General features: G+C 44.1%; 1 protein-coding gene across 1 annotated transcript in view; it reads left to right on the top strand.

Moving 5' to 3' along the window:
• Positions 1 to 7,204: 7,204 nt before the first annotated feature.
• The window catches only part of RADX (RPA1 related single stranded DNA binding protein, X-linked), a gene marked incomplete at its 3' end in the record, with an annotated part of 178,989 nt that continues 162,794 nt past the window's right edge, over positions 7,205 to 23,399 (top strand). Inside the window, exon 1 of the mRNA XM_082264176.1 lies at positions 7,205 to 7,816. Coding sequence (XP_082120302.1) covers positions 7,264 to 7,816 — 553 coding nt within the window. The 5' untranslated portion in view covers positions 7,205 to 7,263. The remainder of the gene's footprint in view (positions 7,817 to 23,399) is intronic.

The following is a 23,399-nucleotide window of genomic DNA, read 5'->3' as shown; positions in this document are numbered from 1 at the left end:
TATGAGACCCATTAGTAGTGACTAGGAGTGCCTGTGTCTGATCAGTGATCGGACCAGAGGATAAAGGAACACCGTTAATAAGACTCACTGAGACAGGTTTAGGTTTAGAAATAATAGGGACTTTATTTAAAGCAGCAAAACGTATGTCAATATAATTTCCACAAGATCCTGTGTCAATCATGGCCTTAGTAGTAATCCTGTTCTGGTCCCACTGTAATGTTAAGCAAACAAAAAGGTAAGGGTTAGTAATTGAAGTTCTCAATCCCCCTAGGAGGACATGTGAACACTCACCCCTCTTTTTGTAGACTAGGGGACAGACGTTTATCTTGTGATCCGGGGATGCACAGTACAAGCAGAGATTACCAGATCGTCTTCTGGCTCTTTCCATAGTTGATAGAGGTGGGCGTATGGTTCCTACCTCCATAGGAGTGTGGTCATCGGCCGAAATCCGAGAAGAACTGGATAATGGCATTCCCATTTTTTCAGCCTTTCTTTCTCGTAGTCTTCTATCTATGGTGATACTGAGTTGTATCAATGCATCCAGGGTTTTTGGCAGATCCGCTCGGGCAAGCTCGTCTTTAACGGCCTCTGATAGGCCAAGCCTAAATTGAGTTTTCAGAGATGCATCATTCCATTCTGAATCAAGGGTCCATCTCTTGAATTCTGCGACAAAGTCTTCCACAGGTCTCCTACCTTGTTTCAAGGACCTTAATTGAAGATCGGCAGTACTCTGCCTATTGGGATCATCATATAGGCTAGTAAGTTCTGCTAGAAATAAGGTATAGGATTTGAGAAGCTGATCGTTTTTCTCAAAAAGAGAGTCTGCCCAGGCCCGAGGATCGCCTGTTAGGTAAGAAATAATAGTACAAACCTTAATGTGATCAGTAAGGTAGGTACGGGGTTTTAGCAAGAAAAGTAACTCACATGCGTTTTTAAATTCGCAAAATTTTTTGCGATCGCCTGTAAATACCAAAGGAGGATTTATTTTGGGTTCAGGGGACTGAGCAGTGGTAAGTTGTGTCAGTCTGGTTACCTGCTGCGTCAGAGCCTGATTTTCTTCTCTTAATTCAGCAAGTGCGTGTATTAACGCAGTTACTTGCTGTTTTAATTGTGTCACCTGAGTGGTTATTTCTGCTGAATCCATTTGAGGTTCGTTCAATCTGTAACGCTCCTGCGTTTTATGTATAATGTGGATTTACAGCTGCAGAAATATTCCACTTCAGTAGTCTTGTAGAGAAACGCTGAGATACCAATCCCAACTCCCAAGACTCATCATGTGTGGATAGTCTCAATTCAGCAAGTAGATACACACACTCAATAAGATGTTCCTAGAGTGACTTATATGTATAGTAATATAGTGATGATAGGCTGAAGAGACAGGTTGGGTAGAGATGGTAGATGACAGACACTTGAAAGGAATGTTCTTGAAAGTAAGATAGTAGCAGATGGGATGCAGATAGGTTTAGCAATCATGTATGGTAGCAGATGATAGAGTAGCAGGTGAACATACAGGATAGACCAACCCAGTGCAAGAGCAGATGGTATTAGGCTCAAGAGCTAGCAATCTTAGTTAATGCAGATGTAGTAATAGTCCTTAGTATGCAGAGCTAGATAGTGTAAGCTTTAGTATGAAGGTTATAGAGGTTTCCCCTGTGGGGTACTTATCACTAGTAGCAATGTAGTAGAGGAGAGGTTCGGCAAGAGCGGATGATCCGGTAGCGGGATACAGGGATCAGCAGCGTGGTTCCGATAGCGAGGTATGCTTGCAAGCATGAGAGCTTCAAGGCAGATTATGCGGCGTTGAACGAACATGTGAGTGAGACCGCCGAAGGTTGAAATAGCCGCTCCAGCGGCACTCAGAGATGACAGCATCGGTCTTAAAGGTGTATGCGCACCTTACCAAAAGAGAATGGTGGGGCGCATACACTTAGGAAAAGTGGAATTAGGGTACCAAAGGTACCAGAACATTACACTGACTGCCCTCACCACACACTGCTCACTGACTGGCTGTCATCACTGCACACTGACTGGCTTTCCTCAACGCACACTGCTCACTGACTGGCTGTCCTCACCGCACACTGCTCACTGACTGGCTGTCCTCAATGCACACTGCTCATTGACTGGCTGTCCTCACCACACACTGGATTTAGGGAGTGTTAAATGTCCATGGGTTAGGGGGCACAAATTACTTGTCTTGCCCCGGGGGCTGACAACCCACACTACGCCACTGTATATACTACCCTAGCCTGTCTATCTACTACCCTAGCCTGTCCATATACTATCCTAGCCTGTCTATATACTACCATAACCTGTCTATATACTACCCCAGCCTGTCCATATACTACCCTAGCCTGTCCATATACTACCCTAGCCTGTCCATATACTACCCTAGCCAGTTTATATACTATTGGCAATAATTTAGACTCACATGTATGCAAGCCAAAAAAAGATAAAATATAATTGACAATATATCAAGGGTGTTCTCAGGGTTGTTTTGACCACAAAAGCAGAATGTTCTTGTTGAATCACTTTCAAGGGCATTTGCTTAGATAGGCTTTTTTTAAATTAAGCTAAGTCTAGAGTTTTAATCATAAGATGGAATGCGAGGGAACAAAATGGAAGATAGATATTACTTCATATACTACCCTAGCCTGTCCATATACTACCCTAGCCTGTCCATTTACTACCCTAGCCGGTCTATATACTACCCTAGCCTGTCCATATACTACCCTAGCCTGTCCATATACTACCCTAGCCTGTCTATATACTACCCTAGCCTGTCCATATACTACCCTAGCCAGTCTATATACTACTCTAGCCTGTCAATATACTACCCCAGTCTGTTCATATACTACCCTAGTCGGTCTGTATACTACCCTAGCCTGTTCATATACTACCCTAGCCTGTCTATAAACTACCCTAGCCTTATTATATACTACCCTTGCTTGTCCATATACTACCCTAGCCTGTCTATATACTACCCTAGCCTGTCCATATACTACCCTAGCCAGTTTATATACTGTTGGCAATAATTCAGACTCGCATTGCCCTAGGCATCAAAGTTCCTTCAGATATCTGAGAGCACTCAATGACACACAGAGATGGCAGGTACGATGTCACAGAATGCTCAGTTTTATTCAAACAATGAAATTGTTTTTATAGAAGGAAAAACGGGGGAAGTCCCTTTTTCAGTATTATACATAAAATTATAAATAGTTTCAGTGGCTCTTCATCACGCGCTTCAAGTCATGTACTTGTATGCAAGCCAAAAAAAGATAAAATATAGTTGACACTATATCAAGGGTGTTCTCAGGGTTGTTTTGACCACAAAAGCAGAATATTCTTGTTGAATCACTTTCAAGGGCATTTGTTTAGATAGGCTTTTTTTAATTAGGCTAGAGTTTTAATCAGAAAATGGATGCGAGGGATAAAAAATGGAAGATAGATCCTTCGTATACTACCCTAGCCTGTCCATATACTACCCTAGCCTGTCCATTTACTACCCTAGCCAATCTATATACTACCCTAGCCTGTCCATATACTACCCTAGCCTGTCCATATACTACCCTAGCCTGTCCATATACTACCCTAGCCTGTCTATATACTACCCTAGCCTGTCCATATACTACCCTAACCTGTCTATATACTATCCTAGCCTGTCCATATACTACCCTAGCCAATCTATATACTACCCTAGCCTGTCTATATACTATCCCAGGCTGTCTATATACTACTCTAGCCTGTTCATATACCTGCGGACCACGGCTGGCATGAGGAAGCGAGCCAGTGCCGCCACTATTTGTCTTCAGGCTGGGTCCAGAGGTGCATGTGCAGGCCTGTGGACCAGGGCTGAAGAAATAGGTGGACAGGCACCATAAAAATCTCCACCTTTGCCACCTCCATGGGTTAGGGGGCACAAATTACTAGCCCCGGGGGATGAAAATCCACACTACGCCACTATATATACTACCATAGCCTGTCTATATACTACCCTAGCCTTTCTATATACTATCCTAGACTGTCCATATACTACTCGAGCCAATCTATATACTACCTTAATATAAATTTAAATAGTGCTAATCCCTTGTGCTAAAATATATGAATAAATAAATATAAAAAAAATAATAAATAAAAATAATAAATTAAAAAAAAAAATGTGTCAATTGGTCCTAAAGTGCTGCAACTTATATAAAAATGATTGCTAAATTAGTGTACATACCACCTCCACGCTAGTTGCCAAACCTCCTCCAATCCTTCGCCAAACAATCCGGTATGCCGTGTAGCCAAGCCCCAACGTTTCTTCACTTCCAACTTCTACTGAGGGGGTATATACTACCCTAGCCTGTCTATATACTACCCTAGCCTTTCTATATACTACCCTAGACTGTCCATATACTACCCTAGCCTGTCTATATACTACCCTAGCCTGTCTATATACTACCCTAGCCTTTCTATATACTACTACCTAGCAAAGGTGTGCTCACTCTCTCCCTGTTCCTCTCCTCCCCCACAGTCAGTGATGAGAGGTTGGGGGGGTGGGGTTCATGCATGAATGCCCCCATAGTGACCTGCTGCTATGGGGGGCACTCAGCAGGCGGGAGGAGCCAGGATAACCATGGAAAACCCAAGAAGAGGAGGATTGGGGCTGCTTTGTGCAAAATCATTGCTCAGAGCAGGCAAGTATAACATGCTTGTTATTATTTTAATTTACCTTTAGTATCACTTTAATGCAGGGAATACGTTAAGGTAAAACATGATTTAATTTTAAAACCTCTTTAATACTTATTACTGTAAATACCCACTTGAAGACTAAGCTTTTTCTGGCACTTTTCATTTAGAAGTTTAAGTCAGTATTTTTTGCAAGAAAATTACTTATAACCCCCAAATATTATATAAATTTTTTTTAGCAGAGACCCTAGGGAATAAAATGCAGTCATTGCAATTTTTTTATGTCACACAGTATTTGCACACCGGTTTTTCAAACTCAAGTTTTTTTTACCGTAATTTAAATTATTTGTAAAAAATACACCCTAATGAAATAAGGATGACAGGTCCTTTATATGTAGAGATTTGGGGTCAAAAAGACTCCATATCTCTCCTTTACCTTTAAAATGAAAAGATAAAAAAACATTTTTTCTTTTCGTACATCACGGGACACAGAGCCATAAATCATAACGTATGGGTTATATAGCAACCTTTAGGTGAAGGACACTGGCAACCAATCAGAATTGATACCCCCCTATATAACCCCTTCCACATGGAAAGTACCTCAGTTTTTTCGCCAGTGTCTAAAGTTGATGGTCACTGTGGAGAGTCTCTCCACATTTTTCTTATTTTCTCTTCAAAAGAAGACAGAAGATTATGCTATTTACCTCGATCAAAGATCATTGAATCTAAGGGGTTAAGCTATTAGATCCATCCTAAACAGTCAATGGACTAAAAAGATGGTACCTGAGCCTCGGGAAGCAGATACGAGGTTTTGCCTGTAATGCTGTCCTTTTTAGGCACTGGACCCTGGGATCCGTACCCTTGGAATACCAAACCCCAAAGTCAGGGTGCTCTACATGTCCAAGGCCGTGACCCCTCTTATATAGGGGACCCATTTCTTGAAGGTCGCCAAGACAAAGCTCTCCGTGATGAGTGAAGATTGGATTCCTGTTTCAAAACAGAATCCTGTGGCAGGACTAGTGAGTCCATTTTACATTTTTTACTTATTCAGCAAACCTTAAAGGTAAAAATTGCTGGCATAATTGCAAATTGTAAATAATTATGCACTGTTACTTTTTAAAAGATAACAGAGACCATGTGCCATATATATCCCTCAATGAGGTGGATATTATGCTTACAAGTTACATCTTGTTGAGGCTGTTATGGGATTGTTACAAAGCTTGATTTAAATCATTGTTTCTTTGCCTATTGTTTCACATTGTGTTTTACCCTGAGCTGATCACCTCAATAGTATCAGCTGTGAAAAACAAGATTCAGCCTAAGGTGCTCTCACCCCATACGTTTGTTGTGTTCGCCCTGGCGCATAAGCATTCACATGTTCGTCTCTGCCTTGATCGGGTGTCTATGGAGTAGGCCTATTTGCGCACGTGGGAATCCTCGCCTTTAGGTACAGGTGTACACCCAGTGGTGTATTTAGGTTTTGTGCTGCCCTAGGCCTGACTAAAATTGTGCAGCCCCTAATTTAAATATGACCCACCTCTTCCTGTTTATGACTCGACCTGTCATCTGTAAACCACAGACCACAACCAGTCTATCAGTGCCCATCAGTCCAGCCTCATCAGTTCCCATACGTTCAGCTTCATCAGTGCAGCTTCATTACTGCCCATCAGTGCAGCCTCATCAGTGCAGCATATCAGGGTGGCCTCATCAGTACAGCCTGATCAGTGGCCACCAGTGCAGCCTATCAGTGCCCATTGGTGCATCATATCAGTGCCGTCTCATCAGTGCAGCCTCATCAGTGGCCATCAGTGAAGATTATTAGTGCCCATCAGTACTGGCAGGTAGCAGTATGACCGCTTTATGGGGGTGCCAGAATGATTTGCCCCATAGGACTGGCAGTATACTAAAAGTGTAGCACAAGCTGGTGGGGACCCTTTTCGTGGTGGAGTCAGGAGGAGGCTGTTTTTTTTCCATGTGGGGTGCATCTTTTTTGCTGCCCCCTGCAAAGTGCTGCCCTAGGCCTGGGCCTTGTTGGCCTAGGCCAAGATACAGCACTGTGTACACCGCGTGGTGGACGCGTTCTAACACGATTGGCGTGCAAGTGGATGCCACGTATCACGCCGCACATGCATAAATGAATGCGTTCTGTAATGAACTGTCTACAACACACTAGCCTCTGTCATAGGCTGAAATGGACACACGCAGTGCTGTTTGGCCTAGAGTAGACTGAAGGGACCACCTGCCAGTAATTGAAATTCCAGTAAAAACTTGGCTGTGCCAGTAAATTTTGGGCGTTGTGTCAGTAAATTTCAATCTAGTAACTTGGCAACACTGGTAAGGAGTCTCAGTCCTAGGGGAGGGGTTTCGAGCTAAGGTGGGATGTAATTGGCCGGTCTTTCAGTAGGCGGTGCTCTCCCAAAGTTTGGTAGAGGATTTGGGGTTGTGATTGGTCGGTCGTCCTGTAGCTGGTGCTCTCCCAGGGTTTAGTACTGTTTGGCCCGGGCTTTTTCAAACCTGTCTCGATACGTCATCATCGGGCATGTACAGACAGGAGGAAAATTGTAGAACACCGGCCAGGCTCAGTGTTAGCGGGACATGTACGATCAGCTGGCCGAGTTAGATGAAGGGAGTCCCGGGCCGTCATGCTCCTCCAGTCCGGTGGCAGAGCAGGCCCCGTCCTCCTGGCTCCATCGTACCCGGCAGAGTGTACAGAGAAGCCCGAGCCTGAGGCTGGTGATCCGGGAGCCGCAGCCGGTGTGTGTGTTGGCTGTACAGCGCTATGTAGGTGAGATCGGCCGATGCCGCTATCACTACGATATCACGGTGTACGATGGGCTGCTCCAGGAGACGTGGCTCCTCTCCCCGGAGCTCGGACACCTCGTACACGGCAATCATCTCCGCTCCGGGTCCCGGGCCACCATCAGCCTGTGCTCGTACCGCTACATGGAGAAGAGGCCGGGCTCCGGCCTGGTGTGTATAGAGGAGGTGGAGATCGGGGAGGACATAGAGATCGAGGTGTCTGTGTGTGGGGAGATCGGACCCCTGTGTGGGGGAAGGAAGCACTATCTGCCTCTATGGAACAATGAGGACCCCTATGGGGACATATGGGACCGGGACAAGGACTGGGAACACCGGGGACCTGTGGACGGTAAGTGACAGATCATCTCCGATCAACACTCCAAGGCACACACACAGGCCGATCGTCCCTCATTGTGTGCGATCTGTGCTGGTGTCAGGCACGGTGTCACAGAGCTGAGTATGACAGGTGACATCTGCTGGTGTGTGCCTAGGACAGAGACAGGTGGCATCTTCTGGTGTGTGCCTAGGACAGAGACGGGTGACATCCGCTGGTGTGTGCCTAGGACAGACAGGTGACATCTGCTGGTGTGTGCCTAGGACAGAGACGGGTGACATCCGCTGGTGTGTGCCTAGGACAGAGACAGGTGACATCCGCTGGTGTGTGCCTAGGACAGAGACAGGTGACATCCGCTGGTGTGTGCCTAGGACAGAGACAGGTGACATCCGCTGGTGTGTGCCTAGGACAGAGACAGGTGACATCCGCTGGTGTGTGCCTAGGACAGAGACAGGTGACATCTGCTGGTGTGTGCCTAGGACAGAGACAGGTGACATCTGCTGGTGTGTGCCTAGGACAGAGACAGGTGACATCTGCTGGTGTGTGCCTAGGACAGAGACAGGTGACATCTGCTGGTGTGTGCCTAGGACAGAGACAGGTGACATCTGCTGGTGTGTGCCTAGGACAGAGACGGGTGACATCTGCTGGTGTGTGCCTAGGACAGAGACAGGTGACATCTGCTGGTGTGTGCCTAGGACAGAGACAGGTGACATCTGCTGGTGTGTGCCTAGGACAGAGACGGGTGACATCCGCTGGTGTGTGCCTAGGACAGACAGGTGACATCTGCTGGTGTGTGCCTAGGACAGAGACGGGTGACATCCGCTGGTGTGTGCCTAGGACAGAGACAGGTGACATCCGCTGGTGTGTGCCTAGGACAGAGACAGGTGACATCCGCTGGGGTGTGCCTAGGACAGAGACAGGTGACATCCGCTGGTGTGTGCCTAGGACAGATCGCTCTGCTCCCCCCCATCGCTTCTATTGGATACACTTTTGTCCAGAGTGGTGTCTGTTGGTTGGAATGTTCTCTAGACTGCACACGAATTTTCCCGCACGACAGAATTCTACTTCAGAAGTGATGTCATGTGTTTGATTGCTTTCTATGTGTTCTTTCATCTCTGAGCATGCCTAGTCTTGCTCATAAGATTTTTTCCCTATCGAAATCTGTACTAATGAGACGAAAATCAGACGTGTTTTGACGGTCGACAAAAATGATATAGCCTGCACACCAGGATTGTTTTGGCAGAAAAGTTGGAGTCGGTTGTCGGAAGCATCATACTAACAAGCCGAAAATCGGCAGATCGGTCGTCGGACGAAATTTCCTGGCCAAATTTCTACTCGTGTGTACGGGGATTTAGCCAGTCACTCCAGCCCTCTCCCCTTCCTGGCGATGAAGGAGGTCTGACAGCTTGCTCCACCTCGGTGTGCCGCTGAGAGCCTAAGCCAGTCACTCCAGCCCTCTCCTCTTCCTGGCGCTGAAGGAGGCCTGACAGCATGCTCCACCTCGGTGTGCCGCTGAGAGCCTAAGCCAGTCACTCTAGCCCTCTCCCCTTCCTGGCGATGAAGGAGGTCTGACAGCTTGCTCCACCTCGGTGTGCCGCTGAGAGCCTAAGCCAGTCACTCCAGCCCTCTCCTCTTCCTGGCGCTGAAGGAGGCCTGACAGCATGCTCCACCTCGGTGTGCCGCTGAGAGCCTAAGCCAGTCACTCTAGCCCTCTCCCCTTCCAGGCGCTGGAGGAGGTCTGACAGCTTGCTCCACCTCGGTGTGCCGCTGAGAGCCTAAGCTAGTCACTCCAGCCCTCTCCCCTTCCTGGCGCTGGAGGAGGTCTGACGGTTGCTCCACCTCGGTGTGCCGCTGAGAGCCTAAGCTAGTCACTCCAGCCCTCTCCCCCTTCCTGGCGCTGGAGGAAGCGAGTGGTGTCTGACAGTCACAGCTCCTTCATAGTGCTACCAAGAACTGAGCGATCAGCAGTCATGTGATAACTCCGTTGTTTGTGTTAGAGCTGGTGGGGGACAGCTGCAGCATCACTGCTCTCCATCCCACTGTTTTTAGCAGACAGAATCCAATGTCGGTAGGTGTCAACAGACATGTCCGTTGTCATTCTCCGCTCTGTAGAAAGCAATGGATGGTCCATTTGGGAATGAGCTTCAACAAGCTACACCAACCTACACCGATCTTCCAAATGTTGGCAGCCTTAAATCTTCTGGCTCATACATTATATCTTTATAGGGTTGGTCTGGGTTGTCTGACTATGAGTAGCTTTTCTTTTGCCAATTCGGCAATGCGTTACTTTAAGACAATTGAGCGGTCGTGCGATGCTGTACCTAAATAAAATTGATGTTCCCCCCACCCACCCCACAAATAGAGCTTTCTTTGGGTTGTTTTATTTTTTTCGCTATAAACAAAAAACGGCAACAAATCTGAAAAAAAAAAACTACACACACACACACACACACACACACACACCTGATCAGAATGATTGCATTGCAGGAGAACTGTAATAATATGAGTCTGCGGAGAGATGTCACCCTATAGAGTCTTACACGTAACAGATGCCCACCTTTTCACTAATCCCCAATCAGTGTCCTAAAAGCAGGTCATTAATGAATTAAGTACTCTTCTGAGAACGCCTTAAAAATGAAAGGGGATTTTTTTTTCCCTGCAGATTTCAGAGAGCTGTCTGGATTTACTTTTCAAACTGTTTTCTGGGTTTATACATTGGGGGAAGAAGAGCTCATTCAAAGGCTACAAACATTACAAAGTAACTTTTTCATGGCTACATTTTTGAGACACCGGTCCTTAAATACTGGAATGTCATTAAAAGACTATAATGTACCCAGTTACATCCCTTAATACTGACCTATTGTGCCCAATTAGAGGCTTGCAGTTTTGCCCAATGCCCATTTGTTATGTATTTTTATATGGGCATAGTTGAACTGGCACTGTAAGTAAAATTGGGGTGTGGGTGTAAGACACTTCACAAGTCATGTTTGGCACAGTACTTTTTTTTTCTCTCAATAGTGTTAACATAGTAATTTTAGAGTTATTTCATCCACTTTTTTTAAAATTCTGCAGCCTAATCGTATCATTCATATAATATACCATATGTATGTTGTTGTGTTTTGGGGGTATCTGCTGCCCGTTCCGTTGGGCAAAACTCATGTTGAAATATCTCCTAACTAAAGTAACCCTATTTTTATATTTACTTGAAGAAGTTTTTTTTTTTTTTTTTTATTTGTTACAAATAGAGCGCTTGTCTCTAAGCCTGTAGGCTTTATAAATCAGGTTTTCCCTTCCGTTTGTTAGGCTCGGTTTCCACTAGTGCGACTTGCGGTGCGACTTGACACATGTCAAGTCGCACAGCAAGTCAAAAGCCATTGTTTTCAATGGGGCCCGTTTCCACTGCCGCGGCTTCAGTTGCGGCGACTTCAAAAGTAGTTTGTGTACTACTTTTGAGCCGACTTCCCTCTATATATGAGGGACAAGTCTCACTAAAGCCGCAGTTTACTTTTGCTACGAAGTCGTGCTAGAAGTAGCACAACTTCGTAGCTGCACTAGTGGAAACCTAGCCTTATATTTTCAATATTGGCAATTGTCTGTATTAAATGATTAGATGTTTTGCTAGGTACTGCTTTGTTTATGAAACTTGTAGCAAAGCAGAGCACAATGTATATGTAAATAAAAACAGTTGTGTTTGCTTTTTACTGTGTCCATTGTTCTTGAAACAAACATATAAAACATATAAGGCGTCTGTTTTGTATTATTATATTGTGATAAAAAGATCAGCGATGTGTTACTCTAGGTGACTTGTTTGGTGGTCACAGATAAGAATAAGGCCTCTTACACCCGATACTCTTGTTTGATCATCTCCTTTTTTTTAGCCGTAAATTTCAGGCGTAGTTGTCTTATTGAAATGCGTGCATTTTTACGCATATGCAAATGTATTCTCTTGTTTTTGTAAAATATGCAAATTGGCATTTTTTTTAGATCAACGTTATGTTTGTGTGCGTTGCGTTCATTTGTTTGCAATTGCGCATATTTGCGCGCATTAGGCATAAATTACTGTTTCTATTTTGTTCTTACTGAAGAAAGCACAGCGCTCATTTACGCGCCTGTGTGCATATGCACATTACAATGAATGGGCTGTATTTTAGCTCAGAAAAAAAAAGCTGTACAGTAAACCTCCCTCCATTGCGGGGGTTACGTTCCGGACCCAGCCGCGAAAAGTGAAAATCCGCGAAATAGAAAAACCCTATTAAAATGCATTGTAGGCATGTTTGTTTTACTGTCACTGTACGTGTAAAAGCATTTTAAGGTCTTTAAACACACTTTTAAAACAATAGAAACTCATTTAAACACATAAAAGATACTGAGAGACATAGCAAGAGCTATGGAAAACACAAAAATATTTTATTTATAATGATTTATAGAGTAAAATAACATTACAAAAAAAAAACGCAATATACCGGGACCGCAAAAACGGAACCGCGATGGAGCGGGGGTTTACTGTACTGAGATTTTGTAACCGATTCCGGACCACCCACCGCATATATACTATGGCAGGCTGCCCTCCTGTGCGACCGGACGTAGGGCTACGTCAGTCGCGCGCCGCCAGCTAGGGGGGAGTATGCGTCACCGGCGGCGCGCTCCCGTCCCCACTCGGCCCCGATGCAGGGGGCAGGCGGCTCCGATTGCCGTCTGACACCCGCGATCGCTCCCTGCTCAGGGATAACGGTCAGCTGTTGTAAACACAGCCGACTGTTCTTCTCTCTGGAGTGATCACAGAGCCCCTGTGATACTTCTATATAGGATCACAGATCTCTATGGTCATTCCATAAGCCCCGCCCCATACAGTTAGAATCACTGCCCTAGGCTCACACTTAACCCATTGAACACCCACAGTGTTAACCCCTTCCCTGATAGTGTCATTATTACAGTAACTGTGCAGATTTTTAGCACTGATTAGTGTAGTTATGTCACTGGTCCCCCCAGAAGTGTCAAAAATGTCAGTTAAGGGTGTCCGATCTGTCCGCTGCAATTTCGCAGTCCCACAATTACTAGTTAAAAAAAAAAAAATTGCATAAATCTTTCCTGTAGTTAGTAGACGCGATAATTTTTTGCGCAAACCAATCAAAATACGCTTATTGCGATTTTTGGGAAAAAAATAAAAATTGTAGCAGAAAACAAACTGGCCTATATGTTAAAACATTTAGATTTTTTACTTTTTTTTTTTTTTTTTTTTGAATGTTCTATAGCAGAATGATAAGAGAGAAAAAAAATGTGTGTGTGTGTTTACATGTTTTTTTTTTCAGATTTGTCGCTCTTTATTTGTTTATAGCGAAAAAATTAAATGCAGAGGTGATCAAAAACCACCCAAAGAAAGCTCTATTTGTGGGGGAAGACATCAATTTTATTTGGTACAGCATCGCACGACCGCTCAATTGTCTGTTAACCACTTGCCGACCGCCGCAAGTACATATACTGCGGCGGTCAGCCCGGCCAGGCAAAGTGACGTGTATATATACGTCACTAGCCTGTGACCAGCTTGTGAGCCAATAGCTGAGGCGCGCGCCCCCCCCCCCCCCGGCTCGTTCACTGAGGAGTCCGTGCGTGTGACCGGCGGACCCCATGTCCGCCGGTCACACTGCGATCGTCGGTAGAGAGGGAGAAAGGCAGGCGGCTTATGTAAACAAGCCGCCTGTCATTCTCCCCTGTGTAAAAATGGAGATCAGACGGTTCTACTATGTAGGACCGTTGATCTGTTTTTACAGTAGTAGCCATGTCCCATCACAGTTAGAATCACGCCCCTAGGACACACTTAACCCCTCCCTCTCCAATACAGTTAACCCCTTCCCTGCCAGTGTCATTTTTACAGTAACAGTGCATATGTATAGCACTGATTACTGTAGTAATGTCACTGGTAACCCCAAAAGTGTAAAAAATGTCCGCCGCAATGTCGCAGTCCTGCAAAAAAAATCGCAGATCGCCGCTATTACTCGTTAAAAAAAACACCAAAAATGACAGAAATCTTTCCCTTTGTTAGTAAACGCGATAACTTTTGCGCAAACCAATCAAAATACGCTTTTTGCGATTTTTTTTTTTTTTTTTTTTTTTTACCAAACATATGTAGCATAAAACAAATTGGCCGAAAATGTTAAAAAAATTTGATTTTTACATTTTTTTTTTTTTTTGGGGAATTTCATATAACAAAATGTGAAAAATATTGTTGTTTTTGCAAAATTTATGCTCTTTTTTTTTTTTTGTTTATAATGCATGATCAAAAAATCGCACAGGTGATCAAATACCACCAAAAGAAAGCTCTGTTTGTGGGAAAAAAAGGACGTGAAATTCATTTAGGTACAGCATCGCACGACCGCGCAATTGTCCGTTAACCGGTTGCCGACCGCCGCACGACTATATACTGCGGCGGTCAGCCCCGGCCAGGCAGAGTGACGTATCGGTACGTCACTCGCCTGTCACTGACTTGCGAGCCTATAGCGAGCGGGCGCGCGCCCGCCGAGGCGCGCGCCCGCCGCGGCTCGTTCACAGGCAAGTCAGTGCGTGTGACCGGCGGACTCGATGTCCGCCGGCCACACTACGATCGCTCCTGTGAAGGGAGAAAGACAGAGCAGCTTGTGTAAACAAGCTGCCTGTCAGTTCTCCCTGTGTAAAAGTAAAGATCTGACCGTTCTACTATGTAGAACGGTTGATCTTTGCTTTTACACCAATAGCAATGTCCCTACACAGTAGAAAGCACGCCCCTAGGACACACTTAACCCCTCCCTTCCCAATAAAGTTAACCCCTTCCCTGCCAGTGTCATTTTTGCAGTAACAGTGCATATGTATAGCACTGATTACTGCAGTAATGTCACTGGTAACCCCAAAAGTGTCAAAAATGTCAGTCAAGGGTCCGATCTGTCCGCCGCAATGTCGCAGTACCGAAAAAAAAATCGCAGATCGCCGCCATTACGCGTTAAAAAAAAAAACACCAAAAATGACAAAAATCTTTCTCTTTGTTAGTAAACGCGATAACTTTTGCGCAAACCAATCAAAATACGCTTTTTGCGATTTTTTTTACCAAACATAGGTAGCATAAAACAAATTGGCCGAAAAATGTTAAAAAATTTTGATTTTTACTTTTTTTTTTGGGGAATTTCATATAAAAAAATGTGAAAAATATTGTTATTTTTGCAAAATTTACGCTCTTTTTTTGTTTATAGCGCGTGATCAAAAAATCGCACAGGTGATCAAATACCACCAAAAGAAAGCTCTGTTTGTGGGAAAAAAAGGACGCCAAATTCGTTTAGGTACAGCGTCTCACGACCGCGCAATTGTCCGTTAAAGTCACGCAGTAAAAAATCGCAAAAAAACCCCTGGTCCTTTAGCAGCCAAATCCTCCGGGGCTTAAGTGGTTAAAGTCACGCAGTAAAAAATCACAAAAAACCCCCTGGTCAGGAAGGGGGTAAAATCTTCCAGGGCTTAAGTGGTTAAAGTAACGCAGTGCCGAATTGCAAAAAATGGCCTCGTCATGAATGGGTAAAATCTTCCGGTCCAGAAGTGGTTAAGCTGCAGTGTGCAAGAGGTCTAAGATTGTGGTTCAGTTTGACTTCTCAGAAATGTTGGCAAGGCTCTTGGAAAATGCAGAACCATTTTTATATATAGAGGTTGTGCCGTTAACAGTCAACTTGTTCTTAGTTATTAGTGATGATCTACTACTGTATTGCAAATTACACAATTATTGAAGTATTATTATTTTTATTTTGAATTTGTGACCACTACAATGTAACTTCATGTGTAGATTGGAAAGGGACACTACATTTTCCCTAGTTCTCTGACTGTTATTTCCAGAGAATACGAATTAATAATTCCTCAAATGTTTGTTTGGATCCTAGGCATTTGACAGGATTTAAACTTTGTGAGGTTAAAATGCATGCAGCTTTGTGCATTGAGAGATATATATAATTTTTTTTTCTTTATCTTTTCAGTGACTAATGGTAGTGGCCACAGTAGGTTTTAAGTACCAAATGTAGAGGGTACAATTGTATCCTAATCCTCAGATGTTGTATTTAGGATTTTTTTTTTTCTTAACTCTATTCTAAATGACTTACCTCTTACGTGTTTTTAAATAATACGTTTTAGGTTTTGACACAAGGCAAAGACACATGATTGCATATGACATACCTGAAAGCTAATGTCTGGAATTACAGCTAATGTACAGATGAAATACACATAAGACCCCTTTCACGCTTGCAGACCGTTCAGATCTGTCAGTTCTTCAGGAGGATTCTGAACAGATGCTCCATGCATCTCTACGGGGCATTGGATGTCAGCGGAGACATGTCCGCTGACATTTGATCTGGAACCCTATTTTCCATCCGTCCAGCGGATCGGATGGGATCGAATGAGAACGGACAGGCGGTCTGTTCTCATCCGGTTCCCCCATAGAGAACAGTGGGGACCTGACAGCAGCTGCCGTCTGCCTGCTCAGCGGGGGATCGGCGGATCGATCCCACGCTCAGAAAAACAGTCCGCCGACGGACTCCAAGTGGGAAAGGGGCCTAAGGATATTTATTTTTTTCCTCCCAGCAGATTTGTATTTCTGTACATTCGGTCATGAGATTTACTCAGCTTTAGCCATCCAGTACAGCACTGTCTGGCAGGGTAATCGTTTTTTTTTTTTTTTTTTCTGCTGCCGATAAAGTGGAACTAAACCTTTTGATTGTAAGCTCCTTGAGGGCATGGAGTGATGGAAATGTACCATGTATATGTGTAAAGCGCTGCATAAATTGATGGCGCTATACAAGTACCTGAAATTATTAAAATAACTCAACTGTTTCTGAGCACCACAAAGTGAAAACGCTGTTAAGCTAAACTCCAGGCACAAACCTCTTTATTTAGATGTATAGTCTCCTCCATTAGCCACAGAGGATATACAGTGGCGAAAGGGATTAATTAAGGGATGGAGATAGAGAGAGATCTATCTTATCTATCTCAAATATTTATCTATCCCCTAATTATTCCATCAATAAATTCATATCATTCATATTATATATACATGTGCATATAACAATGATATGTTAAAAACGTATCCAATATTCCTTAAAGTTCTGAGTGTTTTAAATTGCAAAAAAAGTGTCTATAACGTTGTATAACTTCTTCTGTGAGTAATTTGTACAATACACCCGATGTGATCCTTTCACCAGATGGGGTGACTGGTCAGGTTCTAAACCAGCAAATACGCCTTACATAAAATTTACAGCAGGTTGGTTCCGATTTCCAAAAAGTAATCATTCCCGTCTAACCATACAGGCACTCCCATAAGGATAGGCTACGTGAGGAGTGAGGATATGTAGTAATTTGAAAGAAAGGAGAATCCATATAGTGGTAATTGCATAAAAAAAATTCCACTTGTTAAAACCTAAAAAGTTACACTCACAAGTGTCTACCCGACACTAGGGTTTTAAAAGCATTCCTCCTCCTCTCCTCCAGCCGTGTACTGAAGCCACGACTGAGACAGACCTGCACAGGGGGTGCTCGGCGTCCTGGCCCTGCCCTACTAGTTTTGTCACTTGACGTGACAAAATATTGACTTCATATTGAACCTTAAACCACTCAACAAAAATATAAGGTACAAAAGATTTCAGGATGGAATCCATCTACTCGGTCAGAGCAATCATGGCCACAGTAGATCTGGAAGATGCATATCTACATGTACTGATAAAAAAGAGCTATCAAGGATACCTTTGCGGTCCAGGGTCTGGCTACCACTCTGGCTACGTTTTTAACACACAGCTCTGCCTTTTGGCATCTGCTCCACGCCCAGGATCTTCTCAAAGATAATGGCAGAATCCTTAATAAAAAAATAAATAAAAAAACATAAGACGGCAAGGCATAGGAGTAGTGCCATATCTAGACAACCCACTTTTCTTTGCTAAATCAACAGACAGAGCATATCTTGCTTACAGGGCTTGGGGTGGATGGTGAACGAAGAAAAATCGCAGCTAACACCAAGCCAGAAAGTCATATACTTGGGCTATATAATAGATGCTGAAGTGACCAAGATTTTCCTGACCGAGGAAAAAGTCAACAAAATCAAGGAAGCGATAGTATCCCTGATAGAGACCAAATTCATGATCATCAGGCGGGGCATGGCAGTATTGGGCCTAATTACGTCCTAAATCCCTGACATCACCTGGGCTCAGCTCCACATGAGACCCTTACAAAATCACATTTTGGCCTTTGGGATGGCAGCCCATCATTCCTAGAGGCGGTTATCTCGGTTCCTTGGGCAATCAAAAGAACACTCCAGTGGTGGCTCAGGCCTCTTATCTCAAAGGGCGCAGATGGACATAGATTGATCTCATGCGGATCACTACGACCGCCAGCGGTCTGGGCTGGGGAGCACACATTGCGGACTGCTGTACACAAGGAAAATGGAACCCCCACTGGTCTCAAGTATGCTCAAACCTGAGGGAGTTAAAAGCCGTAGGGGAGGCGCTAAAATTGTTCCAACTGGTGATTCAGTGCAAAGACGTAGGGATTCAGTGGCATACCTGAGCAGACAAGGGGGGGGGGGGGCAAAATCTACCCGTCTAATGAGCCTGACAGAAACAACACTATCATGGGGCGAGAAAAACATCAGCTTCATCTCCGCTATCCATCTGAAGGGAACCAACAACACGCTGGCAGATTTCTTAAGCCGAAAAAAAGCATAAAACAGACTGGTCCCTAAATCAAGAAATCTTTTTGGGGGATCACCTGAGTCTGGGGAGTGCCTGAAGTGGATCTGTTTGCTAAAAACATAATTATGAAGCTCCCCAAAATTCCTCTCTAAACCCTACAGATTGGAACATCGGTGTAGATGCATTCAACCAAAGTTGGACTCCACATTTGTGTTATGCATTTCCCCCCAACTGCCCTAATAAAGGTTGTACAAAACGTCAAGGAAGGACTACAGTGATGCTTATTGCACTCCATTGGCTTTAGAGACCATGGTTCAGTCACATAGAAAATCTCAGCATTCGGTCTCCTCTAACACTTCCAGACATGCCGAACCTCCTGTCGCAAGAGCCAATCAACCACAAGGTCATGAAACTTTTTCAGCCTGGTTCCTAAAAGGGTGAGGTTACAGAACAAAGGTCTGCCAAACAGGATGATTGACACCATCTTAGCTAGCGTTGACTAGAGCCATCTACCAAAAAGTGTGGAAAATGTTTGTCTTTTGGTATGAAAACAAAGGAGACCCAGGAAAAGGAGCTATTCCAGCAATCTTAGATTTTTTTGTAGGAAGGAGCAGACAAAGGCATTTTCCATAACCCTTTTGAGGGTTCAGGTGGCAGCCCTATCTTCCCGCCTAGACATTAGGCTGGCAGAAGACACGCTCATAAGATTCCTTCTCTCATTGAAAAAAATCCACACCGATGAAGTTGAGCAGAACGCTGACATGGGACCTCTCCCACGGTACTTAAAGGATTCCTCTTTGCACCATTTGAACCTCTGGAGGGCTGTTTGGATAAATACCTTACACTAAAAACTAGGGATGCACCGAAATTTCGGCCACCGATATTTTCGCCGAAAATGAGACTATTCCATTTCCGCCGATAAGGGGTTAAATATGCTGAAAATGTATGGCCGCTGATCTGTGTAAAAAGCCATTCATTTCCCTCTCATTTGTGCTCTCCGCTACGATCCGATGCCGGGCGCTTCATTGTGATTTACAGCGGTTGCTAGACAGCCAGCCGATTGGCATCTAGCAAACAGTGACGTCCCGGGGGAGAGGGACCCAGAATGCACAGCGTAGGAGGATCTCCTCCTCCTCCGTGACGATCGCTGCATCACTCCACCCACCTCCTCCCTTCCCTTTTGTTCGCTGAGGAGGAAGGTAATGTCTGTGTGCTGTAAAAAAAAAAAAAAAAAACAGTTTCTCCCCTTTTCTCCTGCATCCCGTGTCGGAAGTCAGAACGGATTAAATTTATAATCGCAGTCTAGTGCTCAAACCCTTCTAATTGCAGCGCGCGAGGCAGTGAGTGTTAGTCAGTGAGTGTCAGTCAGTCAGTCAGTCAGTGAGTGTCAGTCAGTCAGTGAGTGAGTGTCAGTCAGTCAGTGAGTGTCAGTCAGTGAGTGTCAGTCAGTAATATTGATAGAAAGAACTTATTTAAAATCATTTGGGGGAAAAAAAGTCACTTTTCGGTTTTCGGCCAAGGGCATCCTGAAGTTTCGGTTTCTCCCCAAAATTTTCATTTTGGTGCATCCCTACTAAAAACAGTACTCCTGGTTGCGCTTGTGTCCCAAGAAGATTCAGGGAAATACAGGCTCTATCCATGATAGAACCTTGCTGCTTAATTCTGACATAAAATGTATTCTCACGCCAGACCCATCCTTCCTTCCAAAAGTCTCCAACTTTCCACAGAACTCGGGAGGTGATTATTCCTTCCCTTCCAAATTCAATGGATAGCAGGAGAAGTCACTTACAACAAGCTAGAGGTAAAGTCCTGATAGCTTACCTCGATAGAGAACTAAAGAGTGACGAAAAACCACCACCCTATTCATCCTCCCATGCAGGAGTCAACAAAGGAAAGCATGTCTCTAAGTACGATAGCCAGGCGAATAAAGCTTGCTATTCAGACAGCCTTCCAAGCACTAAACCTTGCCCTGCCGAGCGGAGTAACGACCCACTCGACCAGAGCTTGGGCATCAAGCGCAGAAAGAGAGCCAGAGCCGATCTGCAGGGCAGCGACATGGTTGAGCTTCTATACCTTTGCAGGGCATTACTGCATCGGCCAGCTGTCCAATCAGGACCAGATATTTGGTCACAAAGTGCTCCAGACTTTTCCCCTCCCTAGTAAGTATTGCTTGCTACATCTTCCCAGATGTTGCCCTGGAAGACAATAAGAGAAAACAGAGTTAGGTTTTCCAGGGCAGCACTTGTTCCCACCCTAAACGACAATAAAAAAACAGTGCAAATCCACTGCACAGAGGAGGGAAGAATAACCCGTTATTAAAAAAAAAAAAAAAGCCATGAGACTTTACAATCACTATATGCTTCCTTTTAGCTCACATGCAGATAGGACACTCTGCATGTCACTTAATAGTACATGAGCCCTGCAACACAACTAATTGTCTTCTTTTGCTGCTTCGCCCCCTTCCAGTCTAAACTTTGCTGTATGAGCAATGCAAACTGCTCATATTAGGTCAAATTAAGGTAATTTACTCCTTGCATATTAAAAAGGAAATGCATTTACTAATATAATGAATACAGAGATGCAAACGTGTATCTAATATCTGCATGGAGTTCAGCTTTAAAAAAAGCATAAACGTGAGCAGCACATTTTCCGTAACATTTTAGTTTCCTGTTTAACGGTTAATTGTTTTCTATACAATGTGACCAGTCAGTGATGCTCAGGTCCGTTTCATTGCTTGAGTCAATACATCAGTCTTTACTATAGGATGTGACTGGGGAGTCAGACCACAATCCTGTTCTTTTAAAGCAAGAATAACAGCACAGCGCTATGAAATAAGGCTTACTGCGACTTTGTTTTTTTATTTAAAAAAAAAAAAAAATTACAGTGGGCACATCATTTAATGTAACAGTGTCTTCACAACCACTTTAGCCTCAGTAATGTAGTAGTAGTAGTAATGTCACTGGTACCCCCAAAAGTGTCAAATGTCAGTTAGAGGTCTGATCTGTCTGCCGCAATGTCGCAGTCTCGCAGAAAATCGCAGATTGCCGCCATTACTAGTAAAAAAAATGACACAAATCTTTCCTGTAGTTAGTAAACGCAATAACTTTTGCGCAAACCAATCAAAAATACGCTTTTTTCTTTTCCCCAAACATATGTAGCAGAAATCAAATTGGCCTAAAATGTTCAAAAGTTTAGATTTTTACTTTTTTTTTTTTTTTTTTTTGAGGATTTCATATAGCAGAGTGTGAAAAATATTGTTTTTTTTTTTTTTTTTTTTTCAAAATAGTTTTTTTTTTTTTTTTTTGTTTATAGTGCAAAAAATAAGACGCACAGGTGATCAAATACCACCAAAAGAAAGCTCTATTTGTGGGAGAAAAAGGACGTCCATTTCGTTTGGGTACAGCTTCACATGACCAAGCAATTGTCCATTAACCACTTAAGCCCCGGAGGATTTGGCTGCTAAACGACCAGGGGGTATTTTGCGATTCGGCACTGCGTGACTTTAACGGACAATTGCGCGGTCGTGCGACGCTGTACCTAAACGAATTTGGCGTCCTTTTTTTCCCACAAACAGAGCTTTCTTTTGGCGGTATTTGATCACCTGTGCGATTTTTTGATCACGCGCTATAAACAAAAAAAGAGCGTCAATTTTGCAAAAATAGCAATATTTTTCCCTTTTTTTTATATGAAATTCCCCCCCCAAAAAAATGTAAAAATCAAAATTTTTTAACATTTTCGGCCAATTTGTTTTATGCTACCTATGTTTGGTAAAAAAAATCGCAAAAAGCGTATTTTGATTGGTTTGCGCAAAAGTTATTGCGTTTACTGACTAAGGGAAAGATTTTTGTCATTTTTGTTGGTTTTTTTTTTTTTTTTTAACGCGTAATGGAGGCGATCTGCGATTTTTTTTTTTTTTTTTTTTTTTTTTTTTTTTTTTTTTTTGCGGTACTGCGACATTGGGGCGGACAGATCGGACCCTTGACTGACATTTTTGACACTTTTGGGGTTACCAGTGACATTTCTACAGTAATCAGTGCTATATATATATGCACTGTTACTGTAAAAATACACTGGTAGTGAAGGGGTTAACTTTATTTGAGAGGGAGGGGCTGTGTGTGTCCCTAGGGGCGTGATTCTTACTGTGATTGGCTGTGGCTTCAGCTGTATGCAGAGTGATCAACGGATCTACATAGTAGATCCATATGATCAGCTCTCATACAGAGGGGAGAATGACAGGCAGCTTGTTTACACAAGCTGCCTGACTTTCTTCCTCTCCCCCGCCGATCGCAGAGTGGCCGGCGGACATCGGGTCCGCCGGTCACACGCGCGGGGGGGTCCGTGACCACGCGGGAGCGGGAGCGCGCCTCCGGCGGCGCGCGCTCGCTCCCTAGACCCTCACAAGCTAGTGACGTAGCCCTACGTCACTTTGCCTGTGAGGGGCTGACCGCCGATGTAGATCGGCGTGCGGCGGTCGGCAAGTGGTTAAAGTCACGCAGTGCCGAATCGCAAAATAGGGCCTGGTCATTGAGCAGCCAAATCCTCCGGTCTGAAAGTGGTTAAAATATGCTATTGCTGATTGTGTGCTTCTTAGGACAACTGTGCAAATGGAACTGTACAGCCGTCATTGGTACACGTAAAACCCAACCATCTTCAAAATTCATATCAAATGTAAAAGACCCATGCCCCCCCCCCCCTCACCTGTGTATAGGTATTAAGGACCAGTTCAAACCTGCGGATATTGCTGCCCTGAATGCCTGTGTTTGTGTGGTGGGTGGTGTTTCCCCCCCCCCCCCAAATGGACATTTTACCATGCCACAACCGCAAGCCAAATGTGTAGAATTGCACTATTCACTTGAAGGTGATAGGAAATACACTTACTGCCACAGCAATGTAGAGAGCTCTGAATGTCTTCATGTTCT

The sequence above is a fragment of the Pelophylax lessonae genome (genome assembly GCF_965119305.1).
Source record: "Pelophylax lessonae genome assembly, chromosome: 7".
Lineage (NCBI taxonomy): Eukaryota > Metazoa > Chordata > Amphibia > Anura > Ranidae > Pelophylax > Pelophylax lessonae.
The sequence above is the reverse complement of the archived record's forward strand: the minus strand, read 5'-3'. Positions and strand labels throughout refer to the sequence as shown.